The sequence below is a fragment of the Leucoraja erinacea genome, chromosome 17 (assembly GCF_028641065.1).
Source record: "Leucoraja erinacea ecotype New England chromosome 17, Leri_hhj_1, whole genome shotgun sequence".
NCBI lineage: Eukaryota > Metazoa > Chordata > Chondrichthyes > Rajiformes > Rajidae > Leucoraja > Leucoraja erinaceus.
Genome location: NC_073393.1, coordinates 37499901 through 37525045, shown reverse-complemented (window position 1 = coordinate 37525045; position 25145 = coordinate 37499901). Strand labels below are relative to the sequence as shown.

Genomic DNA, 25145 nt, shown 5'->3' with positions numbered 1-25145 from the left:
TGGATGACTTGTAAATGTTTTTAATCAATTACAGTCTATTTCATACGATAGGATAGAACTTTATTCATCCCCGGAGGGAAATTGGTCATGACGTACTAGAATATGATATGCTTTATACAGAAAGCAGTGATGATCCCCCAAAAAATGAAGTTTTAGTAATAAAGTTTCATATTTTCAAATTCAAATATTAAAATATTACAAGCAAGAAAGCTATTTATTTATTTGTTTTGCCACGTGACAGGTTCATCACTCCTGGTACTAAAAATCTTTATTAAAATTAATAATTTTATTCTGAATGAAAGCTTAAATCTTTACAAAGTTCCTATTAGTTATTAAATATAAGTGAGTCTTGCTCTTTCAAAATTATTCATCTAAAACCAGTGTCCCCATTTCTTGGGAGAAAACTGGAGCACCCGGAGAAAACTCACCCGGTTACAAACTCCACATAGACAATACCCGCAGTCAGGATCAAACACAGGTCTCTCTGGTGCTGTGGGCAGCAATTCTACCGCTGTACCACCCCGTGGTTGAATTATTGTCTAATAACTGTGTGCCTTTGATTAGGAAGAAAAGCAGACCACAGTAGAGATACATGCTCAAGTCCTTCATCATCATTTTAAGTGATAAAATCTTATGTAAGTGACAGGGCCAAAATCTGATACATAGAAAGTTGGCACAACTGAACTAAAAAGGTTTTTGAAAGATCTAAAAGTTAAGAGATGTATTGCCTGCCAATAACCATTTCAGCTTGGGGTGCCATTACATGTTTCAGTAACATCCAAAGTCCAGCACGTCTGGAACCAGGGTTGTGAGATGAAGGAGAGAAAGGGAATGGCCTTAGGGAATGGTTGGGCTGTTTTATAGGCGGGGTGGGAATGGGGAACAATGATACTCCACTCTGGAAATGATTTTCATAAAGCTGATGCCACAAAAAAAAACCCCATGAAATAATGACAAAATATTTAGCTCATTAAATAGGGTTAAACATGTTCAATAGAGAAAAAAAATGATTTAATGTTCAGAGTCAACAATGCTGGAGCTAAATAGTTGCTTCTGGGAACTTGCAATAATCAATATCAACTGGACAGGAGACTGCAAAATAAAAGTCAGATTATGGCATCAAATGAGAACTCGAAATGGATTGTGTGTTGTGATACACAGTGGAGTCAGGATTTTGTTCAGCAACTTAAATTCACTTTCTTTTATTTAGACTGCTACCACCTGTACTAGCAGTAATAAAATAAAAATGGTACAAGACAACTAATAGAATCAAAGTAAGTAATGAATTCAAAAGACGTCAGCTATATATTTTTTTAATGCATGTTTTGGCTCTGCCTCATGATAGAATGAAACACTGATGTGCAGAAATCCAAACAATAATCATCTGCTTTCATTCACTATATTCTGGTTATATTCATTTTCATGCAAAGACACTTACAAAAGATATTTAGCCCTACTAGTTTACACTATGCCCCATAAATATTTGATTTGCATTTAAAACATTTAAAATCAGTCAAAAACAGTAGCAAAAGTGCCAATCCAAACTCATTTTGACAAAGTCAGCCACCACTGAAATATGTGGTAAAGTTTATAATTTGATTGTACTTACTTAGTACAAATAACAAAATATGATGCCATTTCATATATATCTGTGTGAATGTATATATGTATGTATATCTTCTATACGCACACACATATAAAAAATGCTGCTTTCCAAAAATGAAACATACATTAGATATAAACCATCCAAATTTGAATAGAAATTCTGTATTTAAAATGACTGATCTAAAAGCTGGTCAGGCAGCTGAAGCTCCCTTCATAACAAGTAAAGACCGTACCACCGAAACATCTTCAGTGCTTCTTAAGGAAGAGAAGTAGCTGCTTAAAGTTTTTGCATGGCTCAAAATGTGCACAGTAAGAAAATAGTTTAAATATTTACATTAAACAGAAAGGAAATATACAATTAAATGACTTTTCATAAACATAAATACTTAAAAGTAGTACTCTGGACAGTTGACAGGAATAAAACATCACTGACACATTCAAGGGAATCAATGGTCACAATATTAGTTGAATAAAGTGCTGGAGATTCCATTATTAGAGCACATTTACTTAGATTTTAACCAAAGCTCATCTTTCCAAAGGAAAATTAGCTGCTTTGCCTACATTATCCAGCTCATCCCAGTGGACATGCTAACAGAGTGCAGTAAAAATTGAAAAGCCAGGTTGTATGTTGGTTAATATATAGATCTCTGAAATATTGTTATGCATCCACTTCTGCTTCACATTTGATATGTTTGTCCTTTTTGTTTTATGTACAATGTGCATCATATCTATTTTCTCTACTTTAATCATAAGCTGTAGTTGGATAACTATTCATTTCTTAGTGTTAAAATCGGAGAAACCATGATTACATTTGATGGTAAGTTCTTTTACATTGGAGATGGATTCGATTTAATGGTCGGGTATCTACACCGGGGCAACTTTCCACTTCTTCCTTGATATCTAATACGGATACCTTGTAACAAGGGAGCCTGAAACTTAATACTGACTGGCAACATGATGTTACATTAATATTTATTTACCAAAATTGCAATATTTACATTAGGTTTGCACAATACTTATATAGCTATTAAAGATTGACTTAAAACTAAAAATGTATAAAGTTATAGAACACATTCAAACTTTGGTTTTCATCACATTAAAAAGGTAATACTATATCTAAATTCAATTTTAATTTGCATTTCTAACAGCAAATGCAAATTGTCGCTATTCTACAACACCAAATTAGTTTCAATATTAGATTTATGGTAGAAAAATGTTTCCATTCACCTGCCCATTGCATGTTCTTCTAGATCAACCATCTATCTAGATAGTCACGGGGATGCACATGTACAATGTGATTTTAACTTTCATTACAGCAGTTGCTGTTTTAGTTTCATATTATAAATCTTTCAGCACACATATGTACAATTTTTTTCTGGTATAAACTGCTGTTCAGACTACTACTAAAATTAAGGAACCACATCTTGTGTATCATATGCAAAAAAAAACGTTCATTAAAAAAAAATCAGTATTGAACTAAAAGACTGGATAAAATTACAACTCTATCAGTAGTACTATTTAACAAGAACAGGAAAATACTGGGAATGTCACAGGGTCATACATTATGCATGTGTACCTAAGATATTAGATTATTATATCTGAGCCAAGTGCGAAACAGGCACACATTCATACAGGAAGGAAATAGACCATTTGGCCTTTTGGCCTACCAAGATTCCCATCCAAGGTAGTCCCATTTGCCCACATATCCCTTTAAACTTTTCTTATGTTGTCCTCTGATTTGAATAGCCCTCAGGATTTTGGTCATCATTTTCCAATTTGCAGATGAAGAAAACACCATTTAAGAAGTTGAAAAATGTGCTCCCAATCATGGAAGTTCCCAAATTGTGCCCTTGAACTTATTGAGGATGGTTTGGAGTGATCACTCAATTAATATAGAGCAGTACAATCTATCAGAGATTGAGCTGTTCTATAATTGGCGATTACACATGCCTCTGTTGGATTGTGTAGGAAGGAACTGCAGATGCTAGTTTAAATTGAAGATAGACACAAAAAGCTGGAGTAACTCAGAGGAACAGGCAGTGTCTCTGGAGAGAAAGAATGGGTGACGTTTCGGGTCTTGTCTGAAGAAGGGTCTCGACCTGAAACTTCACCCATTCTTCCTCTCCAAAGATGCTGTCTGCCCACTGAGTTACTCCAGTTTTTTGTGTCTATCCTCACTGCTGGATTGTCTGATTATTCAAATTACATACGTGAGGGGTTTACCTCTGCCTGCCACAAATGAACAAATATCAGTATTCATCCTATTCCTTAATGTCAATCCTGGAGATTGACATTAACATAGAATATAACATGAACATAATCAGCAATTACAGTGTTCTGATGTAACGTTTTATTGACAGACACAAAATGCTAGAGTAACTCAGTGGGTCAGGCAGCAACCCTGGAGAATATGGAAGTATGATGTTTTAGGTCTGGACCCTTCTTCAGACTCACACAGAAGGGGAGCAGTAAGTGAAGAGGTTACAGAACTCCCATTGGAAAGAGGAGGATAACATCTTCAAAGTAGGCATACCTTGAGGAGATTTGCAGTGGAGCAGTCAAACACAGAGGGTGTAACAGTTTTAAACTGTACCTCCTATTTCAGTAACAGCCCTTGTGGACAGATGGTCAGAATGGACAGAACATTCAAATTAGTTGGCAAACAGAAAAGGGAATTTACTAGTTTTCTAATCAAGATAAAGACCTACTCAACTGAGAAAATTGATCACTTAATTGCTGTCTGATAGACCGTCTTCTGTTAATGGGTAGAAAGGTCATCTCTTTGCACAACTGTTGGGAAGATAACATTTCCCTATTTGTGAAACAGGCTGCAGACAATGAGTATAAAACAAAAAAATAATTTAAAAAAGATTAGACTCTTTTCCATTTGCAGTCGAGCAAATACATCACACACTCACTAAACAAAGAGGTCACTATGGGAGAACAGGATTGGTAATAATAGTAAAGGGTCATACTAAATTCAGTTGGGCCAAAAATAATGTATCAATGATGCTTTTATAATACCGAAGATGCCATGTCATCTATGTCAATGAAGTGATGTATTTCCTTCCTCTCAGTAAGGCAAGTTTACAGTTCTTTTTTTGCCATAGTCACTTTTCATGGAGTCAGTTCACTTAATTTGTCATTGCAGTTCCAAATAGGATTGAGGACTTTGAATAAGTAGTCTACTTTTATTATGGAAAAAAGTACACAGGCAGAAAGTCAGAATCCATCACTGAGTCTAGCATCTATCAGTCCAGCCACACACGTACAAATTAATTCTGCATGCCATTTGAGGAAGAATATAGAAATTATCAACCTTTCCCAAATCCTTTTTATGTCTACAGTTTGCTGTCAATTTAATTGCAAAATTTTCCAGGACAGACACAGATTTAAAATTCCTTTATCTGTTTTCCAAATGTCTTCATTGCAGCTATACCAAATTTCACCAATGCAAGTACACCTTTGTGGCTCCTGATCTATGCTGAATCTTGGTGATATGTTATGAGGATATATATTATGGATCTGCATACTTTGGTGGATGCAGCTGGTAAAGAGATCACATGATATCAACTATTACTTGGCTTCTCGACACATTGAAATGATGGCACATTGTACAACACTTCTGAAATGTAATTAATTTGAATTTCAAAAAGCGTATAGCTCACACTGCCGCTATATATGGACATTTAGCACAAGTAGCTGATCTTTTAGTTTCTTAATTTGTTGTCCGTATTCTTAGTTTTTTTGCTGAGTGTTATTTACCACGTGCTTATTGGCTTTGATAACATTTGCGCCAAAATATGTTAAATTACAGGGTTTTTTTACAGGGAGTTGGCTAACTGTAAAGATGCACTCTGTTAGTTGTTGTACCTTCCAAAGTGGAATGGTAACAAAACGTCATCACTGAAGATCTGTATTTATGCACTCAAAGTGCACTGAATTGAAAAATAATTAGCTTCATAATGATTTAAAATGTAGGTCAAAGGATTGGCTTTAAAAGCGGAAATGGATATAAACAATATCAATACTTTAACTTTCCCTTCACAGTACAGTCACAGTTCTATTTTCCCTTCATATGACAGGCTTGTAGTTTCATAAAGGTTTGACGTTTCTTCATGTCTTCTTAAATTTGTACCATACGAATACCTAAAAGCAAATAAGAAGTCATTGTTTTTCATGTATCATTTTGGCCAATCTTTAAAAACAGTACATTATGGTTGAACAGAAAATATGGTGAAATAAATGATTTTATCGCACAATATATAGTGCACGTATATGAAATTCTTTGCTGTTTCAACATGTTACTGTTACACTATTCCCCCCCCCCCCACCAGGAGTGTTTCACATCTACGGAAATACATCAGTGGCATTGTTTGGCGGTATAATTTACATACTAGAGTAAAATTATTAATATCCACCTACAATCTGTGCTTCTCACGATCATAAAATCAAAACATTATAGAAGTTATACTAATGTACTTATTCTACCAAATAGATTCTAATCTAATAAAAAGACCCAGGAGGAGCTTCTTGTTCTATGATCTTGACTCAAATTAATAGGCAAGGTTAAATTAAGAGTAGGCTGTAGTTTACCATCTTCACCCTTTATGAGAAAATGCTTTATTACAGTGTGATGCATTTTTTCACTGATTGTACGATCATTTCTAAATGACCATTTAACATGTTATAAAGAAAAATGGATTCTTGGACAGTCAAGGGAAGAATGGATGCAAAATAGAGTGCATTAGAATTAATTTGATTGGGCCATTGCTGCGAATAAAAATTATAAAGTTAGTTTTCCAACTTCTTTCCAACCCAATGCAGCAATTATCAAGGGCAAACACACAAGAATAATATTTTAAAATGTTTTAATCATTCGTTTTAAAGGTTAAAATTAAATTGTATTAATTGGAATATGTTGTAACAAAGGGAGGGGGGGGAAAATCATACAATTGAAGAGGTTTTACTTGAATGTGTATGGCATTTGCAATAATGTAGGTGGATTAATTAAACACAAATGGAAATTGACTTCCATGATCTGATATCCATTACAGAAACATGACCACAAGCGACCGAGGATAGGAATGAAATATCCCAGGATTTTTTAAAGAGATAGGCAAAATTTCCATACAGTGCATTCAGATCCCTTCACTTTCTCCACATTTTGTTACGTTACACCCTTATTCTAAAATTGGCTAATTCATTTTTTTCATCATCAATCTACGCACAATACCCCATAATAAAAATGCAAAAACAGGTGTTTAGACATTTTTGCAATTTATTTATTTATCTATTTATTTATTTGATTCTTTATTTCGAACAGAATAAAAAGCAAGTGTGAAACAGCATACAAAAAACAAAACAAGAATATTTATAAAGTGTCATAAACAATATCTATAAATAAATGAAATCGTATGTGTCCGAAAAGGAGCAGGAAGAAGCCAAAGCTTATTAATTCCCACCCCTTATTCAACTGCTTATAATTATCTTATACAAATGTAGCAGCTATATGTACACCATATGTACACCAGCAGCTATATGTACACCAAAATATTTACATTTATATTAATTAAAAAGAAATAACTGAAATATCACATTTACATAAGTATTCAGACTCTTTACTCAGTACTTTGTTGAGGCACCTTTGGCAGTGATTACAGCCTCAAGTCTTCTTGGATATGACGCTACAAGCTTGGCACACCTGTATTTGGATAATTTCTCCCATTCTTCTCTGCAGGTCCTCTCAAGCTCTGTCAGGTTGGATGGGGAGTGTCGATGCAGCTATTTTCAGGTCCCTCCAGAGATGTTCGATCGGGTTCAAGTTCGGGCTCTGGCTGGGCCACTCAAGGACATTCACAGACTTGTCACAAAGCCACTCCTGCATTGTCTTGGCTGTGTGCTTGGGTCGTTGTCTGTTGGAAGATGAACCTCCACCCCAGTCTGAGGTTCAGAACGCTCTGGAGCAGGTTTTCATCAAGGATCCCTCTGTACTTTGCTCCATTCATCTTTCCCTCAATCCTTTCTCCCAGTTCGTGGTGCTGAAAAACATCCTCACAGCATGATGCTGCCACCACCATGCTTCACCGTAGGTATGGTATTGGCCTGGTGATGAGCGGTGCCTGGTTTCCTCCAGAAGCGACGCTTGGCATTCATGCCTAAGAGGTCAATCTTGGTTTCATCAGACCAGAGAATCTTGTTTCTCATGATCTGAGAGTCCTTTAGGTGCCTTACAAACTCCTAGTGTCATGTGCCTTTTTACCGAGGAGTGGCTTCCTTCTGGCCACTCTACCATAAAGCCCTGGTTGGTGGAGTGCTGTAGATATAGTTGTCCTTCTGGAAGGTTCTCCCCTCTCCACAGAGGAACTCTGGAGCTCTGTCAGAGTGACCATCAGGTTCTTGGCCACCTCCCTGACCAAGGCCCTTCTCCCCCGAATGCTCAGTTTGGCCGGGCGGCCAGCTCTATGAAGAGTCCTGGTGGTTCCAAAGTTCTTCCATTTAAGAATGACAGAAGCCACTGTGCTCTTCGGGACCTGCAATGCTGCAGAATTGTTTTATCCCTTTCCCCAGATCTGTGTCTCGACACAATCCTGTCTCGGAGGTCTATGGACAATTCCTTCGTCTCCATGGCTTGGTTTTTGCTTTGACATGCACTGTCAACTGTGGGACCTTATACAGCCAAGTGTGTGTCTTTCCAAATCATGTCCAATCAATGTAATTTATCACTGGTGGACTCCTATTAAGTTGTAGAAACATCTCAAGGATAATCAATGGGAACAGGATGAACCTAAGCTCAATTTTGAGTGTCATAGCAAAGGGTCTGAATACTTATGTAAATGTGATATATTTCAGTTATTTATTTTTAATTACTTTGCAAAAATTTCTTAACACCTGTTTCCGCGTCTTCATTCTGAGGTATTGTGTGTAGATTGATGATAAAAAAAATGTTTTAATCCATTTTAAAATTAGGCTGTAACGTAACAAAATATGGGAAAAGTGAAGGGGTCTGAATATTTTCTGAATGCCCTGCATATTGAAAGAAAATGAGATACTGGCAATAGATAAAGTAAGGAATTCAGCTGAGTAAATCAAGTAGAATTAGTTTGGATGAAACCAATGATCAATAAAGAGCAGCAAAAATCAATTGTAATGAAGGACAGGGTATAAACAAGAAAATCAACGATGCATCCCACAGGGCACTATATTTCAACATTCAGCAAAGTACAACCAGAACATTGGTAAGGAAAAGAAAAGTAGAAATTGTATTGGAAATATTGGCATGTGTTTCCGCAGAAGACACAAAAACTTCCTAGAAAATTTTGTTTAGTTTAGTTTAGAGATACAGTGCAGAAACAGGCCCTTTGGGCCATCAAGTCTGCGCCGCCCAGCGACCCTTACACACAGACATCATCCTACACACACTAGGACAATTTAAACAAGCCAATTAACCTACAAACAGCACCCATAGTCAGGATTGAACCTTGGTCTCTGGCGCTGTGAGGCGGCAACTCTACTGCCACACCACCATGTGGAGGACTAAAGATCCAAAGTAAATAGGGAGATAAAAAGAAATACCATTGTGAGAAAAAAATATCGGAGAAATTAATGAGACTGAAAGGTGATAATTCCCCAGATCCCAAGGACAGCATATCAAATAAATTATTAAGAAAATATTACTAAGTCCCCCATGGTAGGCTGATCCAGAAGACTAAGACACATGGGATTAACAGTGACTTGCTCATATGGATTCAGATCTGGCTTAATACTAGAAGATGGAGGATTGTGGTGGAAAGGCACTATTCAGGAATCCGTGCGGAGATCTCTGGACTTTGTGATAGGCAGTGCATTCAGAAAGTATTCAGACCCCTTCACTTTTTCCACATTTTGTTACGTTACAGCCTTATTTTAAAATAAGGTTCACCTTCCAACAGGACAACAACCCTAAGCACACAGCCAAGACAATGCAGGAGTGGCTTCGTGACAGGTCTGTGAATGTCCTTGAGTGGCCCAGCCAGAGCCCGGACTTAAACCCGATCGCACATCTCTGGAGGGATCAGAAAATCGCTGTGCATCGACGCTCCCCATCCAACCTGACAGAGCTTGAGAGGATTTGCAGAGAAGAATGTGAGAAATTACCCAAATACAGGTTTGTCAAGCTTGTAGCGTCATACCCAAGAAGACTCGAGGCTGTAATTGCTGCTAAAGGTGCCTCAACAAAGTACTGAGTAACGGTCTGACTACTTATGTAAATGTGATATTTCAGCTATTTATTTTTAATTACTTTGCAAAATTTTCTAAACACCTGTTTTCGTTTTTTTATTACGGGATATTCTGTGTAGATTGATGATAAAAAAAATGTTTTAATCCATTTTAGAATAGGGGTGTAATGTAACAAAATGTGGAGAAAGTGAAATGGTCTGAATACTTTCTGAATGCACTGTAGATCAATGACTTGGACATAAATGGAGATTTTGAGCATACAAGGAAAACCATAAAGACCATAAACCTCAACTACTACATCCGATGTTCCCGATGCGCGCTCCTATACATTGTTAACCAGTTTTGCAGTTCTCAACGATGTATCTATCCCTCTTGGGAGCACACCTGTTTCTATCCAAAAATCAGTCTATTGGGGAACCTCCTTGCCTGAGGTTACCCTGTTGCAGCCCTGATTTGTCCTTTCTTTCCCTTGCAGTTAATCCCCTCTCCCCACTCTCCCACCTAAAATCAGTCTTAAGAGTCTGGACCCGAAATGTCATTTATCCATTTTCTCCAGAGATACTGCCTGACCAGCTGAGTTACTCCAGCATTTTGTGTTTATCTTTGGTATAAACCAGTATCTGCAGTTCCTTTTTTTATTACATTAGAGCATTTCTGGAGAATTTCTCAGATCATACATTTTAAGAGGTGGTCACCTTGTGGTTTCAAGTGGGTGGTCAGCCAAAAGTGTAGGAAGAAGTAAGAACTGCATCGAGCTTCAGACTGTGGGACTCTCTCACAGCGATATTAAGTTTTATAGGTTGTGTGAGTGATGGCATCAAGGAGGAGATGGCATCCTGGCCACACACTCATCTCCCTGTTACCTTCAGGTAGAAGGTACAGGAGCCTGAAGACTGCAACAACCAGGTTCAGAATTAGCTACTTCCCCACAGCCATCAGGCTATTAAACCTGGCTCGGACAAAACTTTGATTATTAATAACCAATTATCTGTTATTTGCACTTTATCATTTTATTTATCCATGTGTATATATATTTATATTATAGTATATGGACACATTGATCAGTTTTGTAGTAAATGCTGACTATGTTCTGTGTGTTGAAGCAAAGCAAGAATTTCATTGTCCTATCAGGGACACATGACAATAAACTCACTTAAACTTGAGATACAACTTGGTAATGTGGGACAAACAGATAGCATGTGAGGATGAAACCGTAAGAGAGGAAAAGAGTGAAGGATAGAAATACAAGACCTGTACAGAATTGCACAGTCAGAAAGACTGATTGGTATTTCAGAAAGAGTATATGTGGGTTACACATTGCATGTCCCCCCCCTGCTGCCAGGGTAAAATACATAATTGAGATGTTACAAACCATTCTACAGAGGGAGCTGGATGAACCAAATCTTGACACCAACAAGATTGGGAGGGTAGGGGCTCGTGCCCTGCAGTTACACTTTCAGGAACCAGAGAAGTAATTAAAAAGTTGGACCTTAAAAGTAATCATCTCTAGATAATTTCTGGTATTGCATACCCGCTACAAAAGACTACAAAAAGTAGTAAACACTGCCCAGTCCATCATCAGCTCTGACCTCCCTTCCATTGAGGGGATCTATCGCAGTCGCTGCCTCAAAAAGGCTGGCAGTATCATCAAGGACCCACACCATCCTGGCCACACACTCATCTCCCTGCTACCTTCCGGTAGAAGGTACAGGAGCCCGAAGACTACAACAACCAGGTCTGAAGAAGGGTTTCAGCCCGAAACGTTGCTTATTTCCTTCGCTCCATAGATGCTGCTGCACCCGCTGAGCTTCTCCAGCATTTTTGTGTACCTTCAGGAATAGCTACTTCCCCACAGCCATCAGGCTATTAACTTGGCTCGGACAAACTCTGAACATTAATAACCCATTATCTGTTATTTGCACTTCATCAGTTTATTTATTCATATGTGTATATACGTATATAATGGTATATGGACACACTGATCGGTTTTGTAGTCAATGCCTACTATGTTCTGTTGTGCTGAAGCAAAGCAAGAATTTCATTGTCCTATCAGGGACACATGACAATAAACCCTCTTGAATCTTGAATCGAAAGTCAACAGAAAACCAGACAGATCAGTGTATGGCCAGGCCAGGCCATGACACTGCATCAAATTCTTGGGGGCATTGACCTGGGGCAGGAGGGGCCTGTTCAAAGTGGACTTTTCAATGCATCTCAATTGAACTGGGACCAGTTTTTTGGGAGGAAGTTTACTCGTGTTGTAAGGGAGCTTTAGATCCAAACTTTCAGGTAAACAGGCACTATCATACAGGAAAGAGAAATATGCATTTTGAAACTAGATAGCATTGGAGCAGAAATGTGTATAGTATTGGATGGTTGCAGCCTAAGAGAATATAAGAAAGACAGTCACATTCTGAATGAACATACATAAATGCAAGCTGAAATGGTAGTACAGGAACATAATGTAGTAGCAAACATTGAAATGCGGCTCAGAACAAAAACAGCACTAAGCACCTGGATATAAGGCAAGGGTTCCCAACCTGCGGTAAATTTACTCCCATGGGGATATTTTTTGCCTCCCCAGGGGGTAAATATGTTGATTCTGGATTTGTACATATTTTTTCTCATTGACTGACTGTGTTTGGTTCTGGTATACCGGTATCTGTTCATCATTAGTTGTTCATAAATAAGTGACATAACATTGTTATGTGTTATTAAAGTTGTCAGGGGTAAACGGGATGAAAAAAGTTGGGAACCCCTGATATAAGGTGTTCAGCAAGGAAAGGAATCATGGGAGATTGTATCACAGTACTGATTGAGGAAGGAATTAATGCTCAGGAGAAAGATATCCTTGAAGGAGTCAAGGACAGAATCATTCTGCCTACTGTTAAATGGGCTTTCACACTATTCGGTGGTATTTGTTGCCCTCCAAATAATGTGGAGACATGGATGTTCCCAATAATGTTGTGTATGGCGATTACCGACAAGGGTAATCATTTTTCCGTCTTCCCAAGCTACTGGAAGGTGCTAGAGAACGGCAAAATGACAAATGTGCTCAAAATGTGGAAATGTCAGACTTCTTCTTAAGCCCTTTGCTCCTCTCGGGAGCATAGGCCATTGACAAATGTCCTCCACTTCACTCGGTTATTGGCAGTTCTTTCGAGATCTTCCGAGTTGAGCCCAATCCAAGACATTTCTGTCTGGACACCTCTTCCCAGCTGTTCCTGGTGCGACCTATTTTCCTTTTTCCTTAAAAGCCATTTTAGGGCTTGCCGGGTGATGTTTGTGGCCTGAGAGTGAGAATGTGTCCAATCCAACTCCATTTTCTCCTTCGAATTTGTAAGTCAATGGGCTCCTGGCTTGTTCTTTTCCACAGGTCCACATTGCTTACTGTCGGACTGGTTCAGTTTAACTTTAGGGTCAAACATTTTTTTAAAACGCAGCAAAAATATTAACAGGAAAATATTAATGGGCATTGGGAGAAGATCAAATTAATGAGGGAGAGTGTGAAGATATTTTTTAAAAGCAACTTTTCATTGACTAATCTGATTAGATTATTCCTCGTATTAACTAAAGGAAATGCAGTGGATGTTTAAATGGAATTTCGGAAAGCCTGATTTGCAAAATAAGGTCTATAGGGTTAGTGGCAGGCTTGATGGATAAGAAATAGGCTCCATATGAGAAAGGATGGAGTCATATTAGATAGATGCTTATCCTGACTGCAAGATAATATTGGTATTTATTTAGTATTGTCACGTATACTTGCAGGAGTGGTAAGCAGTAAGACCAGTGGAACGAGTAGATACGTGAGAGAATAAATATATTATGGAGAAGTGTAAAGTCATATATTTTGTCAGAAAGAATGATGCAATATAGACAAAATGCAACTATTCCATGGGTGCACAAACAGAGCATTTGGATGTACATGTTTCTAAATCTTTGACAATGACAAGCCATATTGAGAAACTGGTTAGTAGAATGCAGGTCATCCAGGGTACTTGAGTAGGGTACAGGAGAACAGAGCTGAACAAGTATTGGGCTACGAATAGAGAGCGTTTCCAATCTTGATCACCACATTTCAGTAATGATCTAAAAGTCATAAAGATGGTACAGACAAGATTACTAAAATGGCTTTCTCCTTGCAGCAAAGACGCTGAAGGGAGATTGGATACACGAGTTCAAGATCATGAAAGATTTCAAGTTTAGAGATATAGCTTTGAAACACGTCCTTCGGCCCTGCAAGTCCACATCAGCCAGCAGTCACACATACTCTAATTCTCTTCTATACACTAGGGACAATTTTCACACTGGAAGCCAAGTAACCTACAAGTCTTTAGAATAGAGTCATAGAGTGAAACTGTGTGGCAACAAGCCCTTCGGCCCAACTCACCCAACAATTTCCCAGCTACGCTAGTCCCACTTGCCTGCGCTTGGTCCATATCCCTCCAAACCTGACCTATCCATGTGCCTGTCTAACTATTTCTTAAACGATGGGATATTCCCAGCCTCAACCACCTCCTCTGGCAGCTTGTTCCAATCACCCACCACCCTTTGTGTGAAAGAGTTAGCCCTCGGATTCCTATTAAATGTGGGAGAAAACCAGAGCACCTGGAGAAAATCCACAGGGAGAACGTTTAGATGGGATGAACAGAAGTATTGGGTTCTCCTTTGCAGATTATTGAAGAATATGGGGGCACAGATTTAAATGGAGAGGCAAACATTCTGCAGATGCAGATACAAAACTGGCCATGATCTGGAACTCTCTGTTCATTTAAGTCATGAAAATAGGCAATCAGGAAAGGTGAAATGTTATACCTGCAAGTACATACCTGATTTATAATTCAAGGCTGAGGCTAAAATAAAGCTTTTATTTATTCATGACCAGCTCATGCAAAGTGCCTTTATACAGTATCCAAATTTGTCCTACCTATGGATTAAAAGAGCTGCTGATGTTTCTTCCCTGGTTCTGTAATGAGACAAGGATGTCATCAATTTTTTCCATGTTCTGTTCAACAGGAATGGTAGATGATAGTTGCCTCGTGTCAGCCATCTGCTGTGAGAGAAGTGGAGAAACGGCTTGTCCTTCGGCCTGCGATTGCCCCGACTGGTTTATCACAAGCAGCTGATCAGACAAAGATGGTCCAGTTGAGCATTGCTGAGACACATTTGTTATGCTCATCAATTGTCCGCAATCTGTATTTAAAAAACACACAAACCTGAGTATACTTCTTTGTGCAATAAATGCTATTGTTACATTTCTGCACTTTAGGATCTGAAAACATTTCCAAAAGAAGAACCTTATTAGTATTAAATTGCATACGAAATAGGAGTAAGGATACACCAACAGGGCATTTGAGACTGTTCTACAATTTGAAAAGATCACAGCTGATCTTCTTCAACTAAATATTCCCAACTAATTTCCTCGCTTCCCCGGAATCCAAAACTGTATTGATCTTATAGAAACACATAAAATTCTTAAGGGATTGGACAGGCTAGATGCAGGAAAAATGTTTCTGATGTTGGGGGAGTCCAGAACCAAGGGTCACAGTTTAAGAATAAGGGGCAAGCCATTTCAGACTCAGATGAGGAAAAACTTCTTCACATAGAGAGTTGTGAATCTGTGGAATTCTCTGCCATTGAAGGCAGTGGAGGCCAATTCACTGGATGTTTTCAAGAGAGAGTTAGATATAGCTCTTAGGGCTAATGGATTCAAGGGATATGGGGAGAAAGCAGGAACAGGGTACTGATTTTGGATGATCAGCCATGATCATATTGAATGGCGGGGGCTGGCTCGAAGGGCCGAATGGTCTACTCCTGCACTTATTTTCTATGTTTCTATGTCTACAAACACAAACAGAAAATACTAGGAGTACCCGGTAGGTCAAGCAGCACCTGTGGAGACAGTAAGGGAGTTAACAATTCAAGTTGATGACCTCTCTTTGGAACAAGGAAAAGTCAGAAATCAAAGTTCCAAAGATGGGTTAATCATAGAGGGAAAAAAGATAATGTCCTTGACAGGGAGAGAGAAAGTGACAAGTGGCGATGGTGTTGGCTGAGAGGGTAATCATCAGTTTTTCCAGTTTGTTACCTAGATCTGATGAAAGGTATCAATCTGTAACAGTAACTCCCATTGGTTTTCTTTCCATCAGTGCTGCCTGATTTGCTGAGTGTTTCTAGTAATTTCTGGAGTTCAGATTTCCAATAACTGCAGGATTTTTTTGAATTTTATGAGGATATTGGAAATCTGCTATGATGACTCTCTCTTTCTCATTCACATGCACTTTGAAAGTAGCAAGAAATTCTATAGCAGATTGTTGCAAGAGTGAGAATATTTGTAAGCAATGGTCTGACTGGATTTAGGGCTGCTACTGGGGGTTCTAAAACAGAATACTTTTTTTTTGCAGAAATACAAATTACTACATGCAAAGCCTTTCCTTATCAGAGACGCTGGAAGTTCAAGTAATTATCTATCAGTTGCAAATGCAAAAACTATAATTCTGCAACTGAGCAAGAACATAAACCACTGAAGAAGGGTCTCGACCCAAAACGTTGCCTATTTCCTTTGCTCCATAGATGCTGCCTCACCCGCTGAATTTCTCCAGCATTTTTGTCAACCTATAAACACTTAAAGCCCTGTCCCACGGTACGAGTTCATTCCAAGAGCTCTCCAGAGTTTGCCCCGATTCGAACTCAGAGATTTACGGTAATGGCCACTCATCGGTACTCGGGGCTCTCGTGGACATTTTTCAACATGTTGAAAAATCTTCACGTCTTCCCGTGCTTACCTGCCGTCAGCGAGTCTTCCCGAGTACCTGCCGTTAGCGTTATGTGCCGCTAAGAGACGTCCCCGAGCTCCGACGTGCCCGCTACATTCATTCTCCGTGCTTACCACGAGTTTGATTTTTTTTAAACTCGAGAGAGCTCTTGGAATGAACTCGTACCGTGGAACAGGGTTATTAGATATTTTGTTCAATCCAGGATTCTTTCTTCAAGTTTAGTATTTGTATTTCTCAGGATGAAGGACTTTATTTTGGACTGTAAAGAGCGAGTAACATCAGGTGAGACACCGTGCTGGTTTCTCCCGCTGCCTGAAGATCCCACTCTACTCTTCATGATTACAGCACAAAAAAAGAGCAATATTATACCCTTATCACCTGATCATATCTTTCAATGATTGGATGAGTTGAATATGTGAAGGATAATACCAAGGCTGAGCTTTGGAGATGCACTGCTATTATAGAAGATCTTGCATCAACTTGATCACTAATGTTTCAATATGCTTTATGCTGGTGGGAGATGTTGATGTCCTTGCGAATGCTGGAATGATTCTAATCTCAGTAAATCATCCTATACACTCATCAGTGTAGATAAGAACATTTTGAAACAGAGTGGAGAGGATTTTTTCTTAGTTCTTAAATGTAGATGCCTAATTTTGGTATTCAGTGATTATTTTACTGGATTAGTGATCTGGTGGATTGGGTTAACAATCTGGAGACATGAGTCCAAGGTACACTACTGCAATTGTTTAATCAATCAATCCTAAATCAAAAAGCAGGTGTCAGTAATGAACGGCCTGAGACAAGTGGATTATTGAACAACACAATTTAAGTCCTCAGGGAGGACATCTCCCTTCCTTATTTGGTTTGTCCTATGTGCAACTTTTGGCCCGCATCAAGTGATCAATTTCTGACTTCCCTCCGATATGGCTGAAAATGACACTCAGTTCACGGTGGGATGAGCAATAAGTATTGACTATGGAAGTGATATTGCCAGTGGATGAATGAATTTAAGAAATAAGTCCACTATTTGTACATTTTTCAGCAGCTTTCTTCAGACCAGTTTGCCTGCCTCGTCAGATGTTACAGGTGGTTGTAAATCTTTCTATAGGATTTGGGAAGTGGAGAAGGAAGAGAACAAAGTCAAACAAAATAAAACTGTTCCTTTTCAACTGATGGAGCTTGAGAGTGATGTTGTTCCAAAGAGTATTTTTACTGCTAGATGAAGAACCACTGGGAAAACCTAACAGAGGGTCGACAACACCTGCAAAACTTGAGGGAAAAAGGAAAGATAAAGAAAACACATTATATTTTCAAGAGTGATCTTTCTGAAGTAACTCAGCGGGACAGACAGCATCTCTGGAGAGAAGGAATGGGTGACGTTTCAGGTCCAGACCCTTCTTCAGACTGAAAATCATGGGAAAAGTCTCGAAGGGTCTCAAACCGAAACATCACCCATTCCGTCTCTCCAGAGATGCTGTCTGTCCCACTGGGTTACTACAGCTTTTTGTGTCTAACTTTGGTTTAAACCAGCATCTGCAGTTCCTTCCTAAAGTACATTATCTTTCTGAAATTGGGTTGGGTAAAATAAAACTTTGGCAGCCAAATAGTTTAAATTCTTTCATGTATTTAAGTTACACTTACCATTTTGAATTCCAAACAAATATAAGCCCGTTGGTTGTTGTGCTGACGTAGGTGAGTTCTGAAGCTGATTCATGGTCCCATGGGGGTGAAAAAGTGTATTTTGTTGCTGGCCTGATACAGATGTGTTGTTTTGAAGTACGGGGCCATTATTTTGAGGATTAAACACATTAGACTGCTGTATATCTTGTTGATTCATGTTATTCTGTAATGCAGACATTGAACTTTGAGATATGAACAGTGTCACCTGCTGATTTTGGGTGCCTCCTGAACTTTGAACCAGCTGCATTTGAGGCTGACCATGAAAAACGGACGACTGTTTCTGATCTCCCTGAGACGTCCCATTATTCTGAAGTGAAGAAACCGTAGTCTGGTTTTGGAATTGTATGGATGATTGCTGTTCTTGATTAACTGACACCATATTAGGCTGAGTATGAAAAAGTGTTTGGTTCTGTTGCTTTTGGGAAGTTAAATTTGTATTCATTGCAGGCATGGAATTCTGAGAGTTGAAAAGGATGTTCTGCTGTTGTTCCTGGGAAGCTAAGCTGTTATTTAATGAATTCTGAGAATTAAATAGAACATTCTGAGGTTGGTCTTGAGGTGAAGGGCTGTTGTGAAGTGCAGCTATTGAATGTTGGGTCTGGTAGATAGATGCTTGCTGATTTTGGGGGGAAGTGTTAGTTTGGGAAGAGGATAAGGCCACTTGATGTTGAAAAAGGTTCTGCTGCTGTTGTTGCTGTTCTTGAGCAATCATGTTATTCTGAATCTGAGATATTTGTGCCTGGGTCTGAAAGACATTCACAGATTGTTGCTCTGGGTTTCCTGAACTCTGGAGTGTTGGAATTGTGCTCTGTGGTGAATAAAAGCTGACTTGTTTTTCTTGTGAAATGTTGTTATTTTGAAGCGAAGGCAAAGAGTTTGGGGAAAGAAAAAGAGTGCCCTGTTGCTGATCTTGGGCGATTGACGAGCCTTGGAGAACTGCCAAAGAGCCTTGAGAATGAAATAATGCTGACTGCACTTGGTCTTGGGAAGCAGCAGTATTCTGATGTTGCAGAACAGTGTTAGGGCAGTGGAAAAGCCCAGACTGTGAATGACCTGCACTTTGTACTTGATTTAGGGAATTTTGTGGATGGAATAGTTCTGACGATGGATGGGATTGCTGAAGGAAGTTTCCAGGTTGACTGGACATCATTTCTCCACTCTGTTGAAATATCCCAGTTGGTTGTGATGAGCCACCAGTTTCAACATGGATAATGCCATCTGCATTTGAAAATAAAGTTACTTGAGGCTGATTCTCTCCACTTTGCTGCAACTGCACAATAGATTCAAACATATCCGTTTGCCTCTGGTTGGGCTGCACTGATGTGTCCTCCACAGCAACCATAGAATTAGAGCACTGATAGATACCTGATGAAGATGTTTGCTGCTGTGGATTTCCTGCATTTTCATTCCCAGCTACTGTTGTAGTGGGTGAAAATAATCCGCTGTGCGGTATCTGATGTTGGTTTCCATCACTGGTTTGAATAGACAGAACATGAGAAGTTTGCTGAAAGATATCAGATTGTTGGAGGCTTCCATTTAAAGAGGATTGGTACAAATCTGACTGCAGTTGTCCTGATCCTTGACAAATGTTCTGTTGCAATCCCAACATCATGTTTGTTGAGGATTCCAACACTTGTTGATTTGACAATGAATTCTCAGGTCCAGAAAGAACATTGTCAGATCTAGGGAGAGATGAGTTATCTGAATTTGAGAACAGATCTCGGGGGAGATTGTTCTGCATTGCACTTACTTGGTGGAACATCCCTGCGTTCATTTGCTCTTGCACCTGTTCCACAGGTTGCTGCATCGTCTCAGACGGGCTGGATCCAGTAAATAAAACGGAGGCCAACTGTTGCTGAGTCGCCTCCAAAGTCCGTTGAAGACTTACATTGCCACTTAAGGCATTTTCAGAATTTGTCTGAAAGTTTCCCGATTGCATAGACTGCAAAGCATTTTGCAACTGTGATGCATTGCTGCTCTGTTGGAAAATATTGGGTGAATGTTCTTGGAGTGCCTGGGTCTGCGACTGCTGTTGCTTCTGTTGCTGCTGCAGTGATGACTCGGGCATTTGGGATAAGGATACATCAGACTGCAAAATGTCTCTTGGTTGTACTTCTCTTGAATCTAACAGTAAGCCAGTATTGTGAAACGGGGATGGTTGCTGAAGCAAGCCTTCGTTATTCTGAACCTGGGTGGTACATTTTGATGTTTGAAATGTACATGGCTGAGAAATGTCTTGCTTCCGTACGGCAGATAAGTCATCTGTGCTTGAAAACACATTTGATTCAATTTGTTGGTGCTGATCACTGTCTCCTCCTTGCCTTGAGGCAGATCCAGAGAATGAACTCCCAGTTGTGATGTTTGAAGAGATTTCTAGAGACTGCTGTCCAGCTCCCATCTCTTGATTCTAAATAAAATAAATGAAAACAAGAAACTAAAACAAAGCAATATTAAGATTATAACCATACCTTACTTATACTGCTTGTGTACTGTTTTATAAAGAATTGGAAGACCTTCATATTCTTGACATTTAATGCATGCTAACATGCAAAAATAAATTGAAATCATGAAAAAATAAGCTTGCAATAACAGATTTGGAAATGGTAAAACACATTGTGTGAATTAAATACAGTAAATGGAAGCCTGTGAACTGTATGAATGTACGATCAAATACATATGCAGTACATTATCCCTCTTTGGCTCAATTATTGAGTTAGATTGTGAGCATGTAAAATTGGGTGGGGTTGGAAGGTGAGTATGCAGTATGCAGAGTATGCTGCTGGAGTTAAACAAATATCTCGACAATTTCCCCCAGAATAATAAGCAGGGTGATTTGGCAGATAGTGTAGACTAAGGGATCAGAAGATGGATCCACAAAACTGAAGCTAAGCATTGAGTACAACTGATATAGCAATTGGAATAAATGCAGTCAGAAAGATCACTAAAATCCTGACCATAGCGCCCTGGAATACGAAATTGCCCAAAGGGGCACGAAGAGAGGAATCATAACATGATGACTGTGGTGACTTTTATATAGGTGGAAGATAAAACATATTAAACTGTAAAACAAATAGCTTTTTCTAGAGACTGCTCAGAAGGGATGGGACATAGGGAGGGACAAGGACTTGTGGAGCTGTGGAGGACTTCAGACTCTGTTATAAAATAAGGAGTGACATGGATAGAATGCCTCGTCAAACAAATAAAAAATCCTAGGAACAAGATGAAATCAGGCATTCCCTTATTGCAGGTAAATATAAAACCATTTCCCTTTATTGCGGATTAAATGAAAGCTAAAATATGCAAGAGTAATTAAACCATGAGAAATGATAAACGTTTGAAAAAAACATTAAAGCAGAGGTTTATGAGCCATTTAAACATTCAGGGGGAAAAAATCCAAAGAATTGCAGATGCAAATTTCATTTGGGGATTAAACAAAAGCTATTACTGAAATTTATCTCGCAGTCCTAATTGTCTTGCAGCTAAGTTCTAAAGCAAGGGGAAGCGGTGGTGAATGAATGCCAGGAAATACAAGAAGTATGCTTGGTGAATAACATTTATAAAGCACATATTAGCAGAGAGTGTAGATTAATGGTAGAATTAAGAAATATAAATGAATTTAAGATTTAACGGCCCCGTCAGTAAAGCAGGAAATTTCTTCATTGATTCCAGAAGTTTGCTGAAAGAAGATGCTCACGAAGAATCAAAGTAATGTGGCCTTGGCAGAAATGTTTGTATCTTCCTCATCTATGGTGCAGTACTAGAAGATTGTAGTGTAGCTAATGTGGTGCATTTATTTAAGAAGGGTTGCAAAGGCAAGCCAAGGAAGCCAAGGGCCTTGATGACTGTGATAGAACAGAGACCTAGGGGTCCAAGTACATAGTTGCCTGAAAGTGATGATAGGGATAGAAAAAGTAGTGAGGAAGATGAATGGCAAGCTTGACATCACTGAATAAGGTATTGAGTATAAGAGTTGGGAGCGTCATGTTTACAGCTGCACAAGATATAGGCGAGACCACTGGAATGTTGTCTGCATTTCTAGTTGTCATGATATACTATGATTATGCTAGAGAAGGTGCAGTAAAATTTCACAACTATGTTGCTGAGACTGGAGGGCTTGTGTTATAAGGAAAGACTGCATAGGTTGGGATTGTTTTCCTGGAGTGAAAGTGGCTGAGGGGTGACCTTGTAAAGAATTATAAAAGCATGAGTGGCATAGATAAGGTGGATATCACAGTCTATGTCCCTGGGTGGAGGGCATTGGTTTAAGGTGAGAGGGAAGGACTTAAAGTGGACCTGAGAGGCAAGTTTTTCCACAGTGGGTATATGGAACAAGCTACCAAAGTAGTAGAGGCAGGTATAATGACAAGGTTTATGCCATTTGGAGAGATTCATGGATAGGAGAGGTTTCGAGCGATACAAGCCAAATGCAGGCAAATGGGACCAGCTCAGGAAGGCATCTTGGTTGGCATGGATGGATTAGGCCCGAGGAGCTGTTTCCATTTTCTATAACTATGATTCTAGTGGCCTGGAACAGATTTAGTGATCAAGTCATTGTTGTTTGGGAAGGAAAAAGTGCCAAACAATTATTAATATTCCAGATTTAGATAGGCTTTCAAGACAAGTTAACAGAGATTGTCCACAATAAACTGGACAAATACGCAAATTAGTGGACCGAAGGTTGAGAAGTTTAGTGTGAATTAATGATAAACAAATGAAGAGGCCTGGGAAAGAACAAAACTAAAAATTATAAAAAACAAAAGTGATGGAAATGCTCAACAGGCAAGATATAATTTGTGGAAAGTGGTAAGTACGTAGAATGTACGTAGCGGGTACGTCGGAGCTCGTGGATGTCACGTAGCGGCTCGTAATGCTAACGGCAGGTACTCGGGAAACACGGTAACTCGTGAAGTTTTTTCAACATTGTGAAAAATGTCCAAGAGTAAAAAAATACTTGTGATGAAGTACCACAAGTTTGATTTTTTTTTTAAACTCAGGAGAGCTCTTGGGTAAACTCGCATCGTGGGACAGGGGCTGAAGACAACAGATAAGCCATAACTTCACTTAATGGCATAACAAACAAGGCGTTAAATGGCCAACTTTCATTGCTTTGTTTCTGATTCAGTACTGTCAGAAGACAAAACATCTTCATATGAAGCCAGATATCAAAATTAACTGGAGTTATCACTTAAAGACTAGTTGATGATTTTAACCACACAATGGCAAACTTGCCACAAAAATGAAAAAAAAATCTAAAATGTGAACATATTGTTAAGAGACAAAAATATAAAATAACAAAAAAAATTATGGAAGATTATACAAATCATTATATGTATGATTATCAAGTCAAAAATAACAGAAACTAGTATCATTAGAGGTGATACCACGGAAAATTGCAATAACAGGTAGTATATACTGTAAGGATATAAAGCTGCACAGCCTGTAAGTTTATGAAAAATACCCCCAAAATGCATTTCTAAATGTTGAAACAAAAGATTGTACTTTAAAGACTGCAGATGGTGTCTGATTCGATATCAGGTCCATTGAAATGGTTTCTTCAATCTTCACCACAACAGGTGGCAGAAGTGGTGACAACAAGGCACTGGGAAGATTTGGCTCGTCTGGATTACAGCCTGTGACTTTCGCTACTGCAGCTAAAAAAAAACAACGTTATCAAACTTTTGCCGCAAAAGCCCTGTACTGATCAAAATTAACACGTAAGCGTAAGGAAAAGTGAATAAATCTGTTATTTGTGCTCTAACATAGTTCCAAAGTTTTGTACACATTAATTGTATTGACTGTAAATCGACCTTACATTTCCTGTGTACACTCACAATGAAACATTTTATTTGATTACAGAAAATATTTTACTTTTGGGGACGATGCTGAAATTGTGACCATCATCTTAATCATTAACACTATTGACATTAACCAGATTGTATCTAGTACTACTCATTGTTATTAACATCAGTGGTCCAAGTCTGATGATTTTTTTCTGCTTGACCTCATGCTTCCTTCAATGATGTGTACACGGAAACCAATGTCCTTTTGAATACCAACCACCTTTCAAACAATCCCCACTTAATAAGTGTTCCACCCTCTTATTTTTTCTACCTAGCAGACTTTACACATTATACTCCATTTGCCATGCCATTGCCCATTCACTTAATCTGTCTGTGTCCGAAGAAGGGTCTCGACCCAAAACGTCACCTATTCCTTTTCACCAGACCCGCTGAGTTACTACAGCTTTTTGTGTCTATCTTCGGTTTAAACCAGCATCTGCATTTATACATGTATCTCTTTGCATCCTTACACCCCCTTCTCTGCAATCTAAAATATGATTGTTTTAAAAAAACTTTTCCAGATCCTGTTTCTCCATCTTGGGCTCTCCATGCTTAATACACTTGCACCAATACAGGGATCACCCAACACATTTAAGTGAAGCATGGGATTGATAATCGAGAGAGTGGGAAACCTGGGAGGGAGGAAAGAAAAAGAGAGTGGGAAGGAAAAAGAGTGGAGAGAGGTTCTGATGAAAGTTTATCAATTTGAAACATGACTGTATTGCTGTCTTTACATATAATCTCCAGTATTTACTATATTTATATCAGTGGACAAAGTAAGTCCCCAAGAATACAATTGAAAAACTGTAAGAAAGCAATAATCTATTGACTCAGGCCTACAACATAGAAAAGTATAAGAACCTCTGACGCAGAGATTAGTTACTGCTGTAATAATGTTATTGGCTAATAACCTCTTCCATTTCCTGTTGATTATATTTAGAAATAATAATCAACTGACCTACACAGGCAAACAATTAATTTCTATATGCATCATGGCTTTCCAGGTAATCACAGATGGTAT

General features: G+C 38.7%; 1 protein-coding gene across 1 annotated transcript in view; it reads right to left on the bottom strand.

Annotated features, from left to right (window-relative positions):
* Positions 1–1186: 1186 nt before the first annotated feature.
* The window catches only part of LOC129705416 (nuclear factor of activated T-cells 5-like), a 129397-nt gene continuing 105438 nt past the window's right edge, over positions 1187–25145 (bottom strand). Inside the window, exons 11-14 of the mRNA XM_055648971.1 lie at positions 23784–23935; positions 18246–20691; positions 14753–15018; positions 1187–5754 (exon numbers count right to left, since the gene is read on the bottom strand). Coding sequence (XP_055504946.1) covers positions 14753–15018; positions 18246–20691; positions 23784–23935 — 2864 coding nt within the window. The 3' untranslated portion in view covers positions 1187–5754. The remainder of the gene's footprint in view (positions 5755–14752; positions 15019–18245; positions 20692–23783; positions 23936–25145) is intronic.